This window comes from Dryas octopetala, chromosome 2, assembly GCF_963921425.1.
Source record: "Dryas octopetala chromosome 2, drDryOcto1.1, whole genome shotgun sequence".
In the NCBI taxonomy this organism is placed as follows: Eukaryota; Viridiplantae; Streptophyta; class Magnoliopsida; order Rosales; family Rosaceae; genus Dryas; species Dryas octopetala.
This window is the reverse complement of record NC_141367.1, coordinates 2,764,388-2,771,805: the sequence shown is the minus strand read 5'-3', so window position 1 is coordinate 2,771,805 and position 7,418 is coordinate 2,764,388. Positions and strand designations below refer to the sequence as shown.

Genomic DNA, 7,418 nt, shown 5'->3' with positions numbered 1-7,418 from the left:
TGACACGTGAGATGGTATAAGAATGTGGTATAAGAAATGTGGTAAGTATAGCATTATTCATCCTAAATATGTGTCCTATAATAAGATAAACTCAAACTGGTGTTTTAAACTAAGATTGACCCCAAAATAAGTGTCTTGTTTAAAAATTTTTCCCTAAAATAAAACTAGAAATTTGCGGATAGAAAAGTGGTAGCCTGGAAGAGACTCTGCCAAAAACAAAGTTTCAATGAAAACCTGTAAATTTATGGGTCACTTGTCGATTATGGAAATTCACCAATATCAATTATTGGGTTATTGGGTGGGTCGGTTGTTTGGCCGATATGCCCGACCCGACATTCCCAGCCCTACTTGAAAGTAGATACTAGATAGTGGTCCGATTTTCTTTTGCTCGCAAGTATAGGGGTCGAGATAGTAGATACTAGATAGCCCTACTTGTTTGGCCGATAATCAGATTTTTTATAAACAAAAAAATCCCACCATGCCCTTCTTCTCCTCTCCCCACCCGATAATACCCCCTAAACCCTAAACCCTAAATTCTATTCCTAGCAGACGCCACCCCAGTTTCACGCCATCTCCATTCCTCTCTCTCTCTCTTCTCTTCTCTGTTCTCTGCTCCATCTCGAAGAAGACAGTAGCTCCACACCTCCAAGCTTGTAAGTGCCTCCCACCTCGTATTTTTCTGTGTCCTCTGTTTCTCTGTTTAACTGAGGACCTTCTTACCTCCCTCTCCATCCCTCTCTCTCTCTCTCTTCGTTTTTTTCTCAAATTTTGAACTTTTTTTGAGTTTTAATTTCGAGCTGTATAGTCAATAAGTCCATCTGATTTTGAAAGCCCCAAAATGTCGAATGACTGCTAATGCTAAATGACTGTAATTCCAGTACGATGTTAGAATGGCGCTGTATGTCTATAGTATGTATGTCCTTGTGAATGAGGCTGCTGTATATTTATTTTATATATTTTTGAATTATAATAATAATTCAAGTCCCAAAAGGCTTGCCCTTTAAGCTCGCCTTACGAGACATAAAATGGGTTTAGCCGTATGCCTTTGCCTTTGAAGACATTGATGACAAGGAAATGAGAGACATGTGATGATATGAAGCCAGTCAGTTTTGATTTGTAATTCAAGGTCATGGGGCTCGAACACCATTAGTAGCTGGAATTAATTGAGTGTCCATGACTGGCCCTTTGCATATTTGTTCATTGAACGTTGCAATATGTGCTTAAATTCTAAGTTGGGTGCTTTCCGTTGCGTATCGGTTAATATCATGGTGAAAGCCTTACATTTGGAATTTATGTCTTTTTGCCACAGCTTTAATGGCCTTCACTGCCCTTAATAAGAGAAAGGGTGCGAAAGCACAGAAGGTTACGCCCAAGAAGAAGCAAAAGAAGGAGTCTTTGACTGCTAAAAACCAAAAGAAAGCTGACCTTTTCGACCATTCTGACAGCCCCGATGAACAAGAAGTAGAGAAACATGAAGAGTTTGATGGAGATGAGGAAGGATCTGGTTCAGGTTCTGACATTTTTTCTGGGGATGATCCCCTTGGTGATGATGATGATTTTCTCCAAGGAAGTGATGATGAAGGTACTATGATTTTGATGTTTTGCGCTACTGTTATTCTTTGGGTTGCCAGTTCTTTGACAGTTGAATGTCAAATATCATTATGTTTTTGTAGAGAAAGGTTCAAGGTCTGATTCGGGTTCAGATTCAGATGAAGATGATATTGAAGTAAAATCAAAAGCTATTGATGAAGAAAGGGCAAGGGAAAAAGAAGAATCTGGAGTTGAAATGCAGCTAAACATTAAGGAAGAATCCGATGAGTTCAGATTACCAACCAAAGAGGTTTGTTGTTGGCACCACATTATGTTTTTGCAAACAAGTTATTAGAATATCAATTAAATATGTTGTATTTTATCATTTGAGGTATTTATTTCTTCTTATTTTAATGATATAGGAACTTGAAGCAGAGGCACATCAACCTCCTGATCTTCCAAATCTACAGAGGAGGATAAAAGAGAGTAAGTCACATCTCCATTGGATTTATGTATTCTATATTCATTTAATTTCAAAATTTAAGTTCTTGATTTTTGTTCAAATCTAAGTTTAATATTTGTATCTAGTTGTTCGAGTTCTCTCAAATTTCAAGGCTATGAGGCAAAAGGGGGCACCAAGGATGGATTATGTTGAGCAGCTTAAGAGGGATTTAAGCTCATATTATGGCTACAACGACTTTTTGATTGGGGCGTTAGTAGAGGTGGTTAATATTCTTCTTTAGTGTATCACTTCTGTAATGATCTTTGTTTTTCTCGTTTTCCTTCTTCGTTTTGTTTTGGCAACTTATTAGTATTGCATTTTGTTTTCTAGATGTTTCCAGTTGTTGAACTTCTGGAACTTATAGAAGCTTTTGAAAAGCCTCGACCTATATGTCTCCGAACTAACACTCTAAAGGTGACAGAACATTTTAACCTATATGCATTGTGATCTGTGACTTGTTTTTATGTTTTTCTTGTCAGAAGTTTACATCTTTATAAAATGTTATTTCCATTGTGGTTAGACAAGGAGGAGGGATTTGGCAGATATTTTAATAAACAGAGGAGTAAACCTAGATCCCTTAAGCAAGTGGTCAAAAGTAAGAATTGCCTCATCTACATATTTTTCTATCTAATTTCTTTTTCATCTTCTGTTTTAGTATCAAGATTACTAAGACTCCTCATATTGTGATTTCAGGTTGGACTGGTTGTGTATGAATCACAAGTGCCAGTTGGTGCCACTCCTGAATACATGGGTGGTTATTACATGGTAGGTGGTTTTCAAGTCAGCATTATACTGGGGTACGTCATGTAATTTTTTTATGCTTTGAGTGATTCACTTAGGTTTCCCATTTTGTTTGCTCAGCTCCAAAGTGCAAGCTCCTTTTTGCCTGTCATGGCCCTTGCTCCTCAAGAAAAGGAACGGATTGTTGATATGGCGTAAGTAATTGTTCCTTCTTTTTTTTTTTTCTCTAATATTGTCCTACCAGCAATATTTCATTATATTACCAACCATAGATTCAATATTTCAGTTTTCTTTAAAAAGATTTCATCATTGGATCCGATTTTGTATGCCAAACAAAATATACTCAATTGCGTAACAACTGCTTTGTTCCAGTTTGAAGTTTTTCATGCTATGATTTGAGTTACGTTGAGCCAAAATAGAACCAAACAGATGCAGGCTGTGCATGACAGAGAAAAAGAAGACATAATCTGTTCATTGACCTTCTAAATTGCCTGAATATCCAGATTTCAGAATACTTCATTTTCTCTCTCACAACATTATGTGCTTGACTTTTTTTTTTGGTCCAAATATGTGCTTGACTTTAATTAAAAAAAGAAGCAATATGTGCTTGACATCTTCATGCTTCCATGCCTTGTCATGTAACAAGGACATTTTGTGTTATATATTCTAAACATGTCCAAAACACCCATACAACTATTTTTCAATTACTATCACTGTTGTATTCCCCATTCTGATATCAATTCCATTTTTTTTTCAGGGCTGCACCTGGTGGGAAAACAACCTATATTGCTGCTCTTATGAAAAATAGTGGTATGTGCAGTGATCTGATTGATTCAATGGATTTAAGTTAACTCTTTGCTGTGTGTGTCTCTGCATCCATTTATATTTCTCAAACCATTGCAATTATTTGTGTATCCTATTTTAATGTAGACTTTCAGCCAATCAGCACACACAATATTGTGACATTATTCTCTTCTTTCATTATTTTTAGTTTTCTTTTACTGTTACCTATTTCTATTGAATATGAAGGCATGATTGCTTAAATTATTGTGGGCCTTGTTCCAAATATCCATGCCAATGCTCATGAGTTAGTTTGTGAGTTGTGTGTGTGTTTGTGTAGTGACAAGGCTTTGCATAAAACTAGACACGTTTTTTGAGTTATTTCAAACCATTTCATGCTAAGGTATAACCCTTTGGTTTGTTTCATTACATCATCTCTGATAATGTATTTTTATGTGAGCATATTTTTCTCTTCAAATTTCCACTTTGTGCTCAACTCTTTTTTCCCCCATAAATTCTTTCAAGTTTACAAATGCATGATCCAGCATCTTCTCTTTGTTGAAAAAATGCATAATATAATTTCTTAAAAGAAAAGAAAAGAAGAGAAAGATAAGTGATCCTTCAGTTTAGAATGTCTTTCATATTTGCATCTTGTTGTGATATAAAGGTTTTGTATTTTTCTTGAGAATATGTTGAAGCTCCATATTTTTGTTCCTGTTCTTTTAATTGTTCCGATGGAATTTTTATCAGGAATAATTTTTGCAAATGAAATGAAGGAGCCAAGGCTTAAGTCACTCACTGCTAATTTGCATCGTATGGGGGTGACAAATACAGTAGTTTGTAACTATGATGGAAAGGAGGTTAGGTTTATTTCTTGTAATTTTCTTTTGATACTTTAGAAAGTCTAATTACTGAAGGAGGTTAGGTTTCTTAGTGTCATACTTGCTAAATGTGAATGTGGAAATTGTTTCGTATGACATTATCATTGCCCAAAAGAAGTTATATTAGATTTTTATTACACACTCAAAATGTTTCAATATATATGCATTGTTGTATTCATTTTAAAATCTTTATTTTATAATGTTGTCTAGGACTCTCTCTCAAGATTATATGCTAGTAGTGTCCTCTTTGATTTTATTGAATACTCTCTCAGTTTTAACATCTTTTCTTTTCCTTCTGTTTATTAAATCTTCTATTTCAGCTTCCTAAGGTTCTGGGAGTCAACACAGTTGATAGAGTTTTGTTAGATGCTCCTTGCAGCGGGACTGGGGTAAGCAACTAGTGTGAATGTGCAACTGTTTACTCTGCTTTATTGGCTTATTTTGTTGTCAATTGTTCAATAAAACTAAATGAGTGTTATTGCAGGTTATATCTAAAGATGAGTCTGTTAAAACTTCTAAAAGTTCTGATGAAATACAGAAAGGTGCCCATCTGCAGAAGGTAGATTGTTCTTTACACTTGTATATTTAATATTTTTAGATTTATGTGGGACCTTTGGTTCTGAACTTATGATTCTAGACTAAAAAGTTGGTGGTAAATTGAAGCTTCTACATGTTTAATTTATTTAAGGAAATTAACTATCTATTATTGTTCTAAAATGGAAAGACAATTTGTGCTCCCTTTCCCTGAAAGTGTAGGGAACTGCATCAGAAAAGTTGCTTATGATACCTTGTATCTTGGTCAGAGAACAGTGGCAGAACTTCTATAATTGTTTTCCCCTTTTCAATGAACAACGATTTCTTCTTAATTACCGTATTCATTTCATTTTATATGGCTTTTATCTTGTAGATGGACAACCTTTAAACTTTGTATTGTTTTCTGTAGCAACTGATACTTGCTGCAATTGACATGGTGGATGCCAATTCGAAATCTGGAGGATACGTTGTGTACTCCACGTGCTCCATTATGGTTGCTGAGGTTTGTTTATTGCACCCTTGGTTATATTTCTGCTTTTAGTTTTTTCCTTACTATTTAGCTTACATCTTGCAGAATGAAGCAGTTATTGACTATGCACTCAAGAAGAGAAACGTTAAACTTGTGCCATGTGGACTTGACTTTGGGTGTCCAGGGTAAAGATATTCTCCCTTTTGTGTGGCTCAGTTTTCAAGGCATGGGTTTTCAGTTTCCTCATTTAATGATGCTTTTCTTATCTACCAGGTTTGTCCGGTTTAGGGAACAACGCTTTCACCCGTCGTTGGAAAAGACGAGGCGATTTTACCCTCATGTTCACAATATGGATGGCTTTTTTGTGGCAAAGGTAAAATTGTGTTGCTTTGTTGGTTTTTGCCTTGTCTGTATATCTGTAGAAAAGGCCAGCTTGGAGTTTGATATGATGGATGGAATTATAGGGTAGTGAATAGTAAGGGTAAGGAAGCCTTGTGAATCAGGCTAGTTAATTATTTGATTATTCAATGTTTGTAGCTAAAAAAGATGAGCAATGCAAAGCCAACTGCAGCACATTATCAACCGTCTGAAACAGTAGAATCCGAAACAGTCGAGGAAAATCCCAGCATGACTGAAGAAGACAACAGTGGAAAGAATGCCGAGGAAGGCGTTCAACAGCATTTGAGAGACGAAGGCACTAAAAGTGTAAACGAGGTTTTCAAAGAAGGTGTTACTGAAAATGGGAAATTAGAATTGCCAGGCAAAGTGAAAAAGAGGAAGGAAAAGAATTTCCCCTCCTTTTTCTCTCATCTGAAAGAGAAATTAACCTCAGACCAAAAAGAAGAAAAGAACGTGAAATCCACCAGAGACCTGAACAAAGAGAAGAAAGTGAAATCCCCCGTGGACCAAAAAAAGGAAAAGAGAGTGAAATTGAAATTCCCCCCTAGGGAGGAGATCTCAAAAGCCAGGTAAAAAGCATTCTCATTTATCACCATGCTTGACCATTTTCTTTCCAACATTAGTAATAAATTAAATGCATTTTGGCATCTCGTAAAAAACAAAGTAGCTTGTAAGTTAATATTGATGGGGCCACACCAACAAGTTGAATGTAATTCGCATTGATATAACTATGGTTCTTTCCTGTCCTTGTCTTGTTTGGAATGAGTCGAATGACATGGGTCTATTTTGGGCAACAACTTGATCTCTTTCAACTTCTGCAGGGAAGAGAAGAGGAGAGGTCTAAGGAAAAACAAAGCTGCCAGCAATAGCAATGGTAGTGGAGAGTGAGCAATGGACAACCTTCCAAGTAGGGGTGGTAAGTTGCTGTGGCCAAGTTCCTGGTACAAATAGCAATCACACTGTTTTGTGGGGGAATGAGATGCTTCACTGGGAAGTAGATTGGCTCTTGCAAACTCAGCGGGGACTTATTGTAGCATGGTATTTTCTTTGTAGGAATGAATCAGTTTGATATAGGTGGCCCTCTGTGCTTTGTAGAAGTCCATAAAGTTTTGTTTAGTTCCTTTTGTTATTGTTTTTTGGCCAACACTCCTTTTGCTCGTTGAAAGCAGGAAAATCAATTATATTATTGTTTTGTTTGTGCTTCGTTGAGAGCAAGAAAATGAATTATATATATTACAATGACATTTGTCTTTGTAATCATCAGTTTTGGGACTTTTATGCATAGTGCCCTGTGGTGTTAAGAATGCTTAGTTATTATCAAGGAGGAAAATTTCGTTTTTTAGGGAGGGAGAGATTTTATCAAAATACCAAACAATTTTCGTTTAGATTTCGGAAATTTTTTTTGAAATTTTGGAAATGTCGCGAAAACCTCGAAATTTCCGAGACCAGAGAGCAGAGGCGAGCCGGCCTCGTTGCCAGCCGTCGCCGGAGTGAGAAAAGAGATCGGGGAGGGAGAGAAGGAAGAAATCCAGGGAGAAAAGAGATCGGGGAGGAGAGGGAGGGTTTCTGTTTGTTTTCCCAG

General features: G+C 36.5%; 1 protein-coding gene across 1 annotated transcript; it reads left to right on the top strand.

Annotated features, from left to right (window-relative positions):
• The first annotated feature begins 446 nt into the window (after nt 1-446).
• LOC147292495 (26S rRNA (cytosine-C(5))-methyltransferase NOP2B-like) lies at nt 447-7,038 on the top strand. The gene is made up of 18 exons (XM_086231593.1): nt 447-653; nt 1,310-1,582; nt 1,674-1,840; nt 1,953-2,016; nt 2,119-2,252; nt 2,363-2,446; nt 2,553-2,627; nt 2,726-2,797; nt 2,894-2,967; nt 3,531-3,583; nt 4,304-4,413; nt 4,755-4,823; nt 4,919-4,993; nt 5,378-5,470; nt 5,543-5,622; nt 5,711-5,810; nt 5,975-6,405; nt 6,658-7,038. Exons 2-18 carry the CDS (start codon nt 1,315-1,317, stop codon nt 6,722-6,724), a joined length of 2,016 nt encoding a protein of 671 aa, XP_086087719.1. The 5' UTR covers nt 447-653; nt 1,310-1,314; the 3' UTR covers nt 6,725-7,038.
• The last annotated feature ends 380 nt before the right edge of the window (nt 7,039-7,418 follow it).

Coding starts and splice junctions, on each gene's coding strand:
- LOC147292495 (XM_086231593.1), top strand. CDS start 1,315: ATGGCCTTCACTGCCCTTAATAAGAGAAAGGGTGCGAAAGCACAGAAG. Junction 5,623..5,710: donor CTTGACTTTGGGTGTCCAGG/GTAAAGATATTC, acceptor CTTATCTACCAG/GTTTGTCCGGTTTAGGGAAC. Junction 6,406..6,657: donor GAGGAGATCTCAAAAGCCAG/GTAAAAAGCATT, acceptor CAACTTCTGCAG/GGAAGAGAAGAGGAGAGGTC.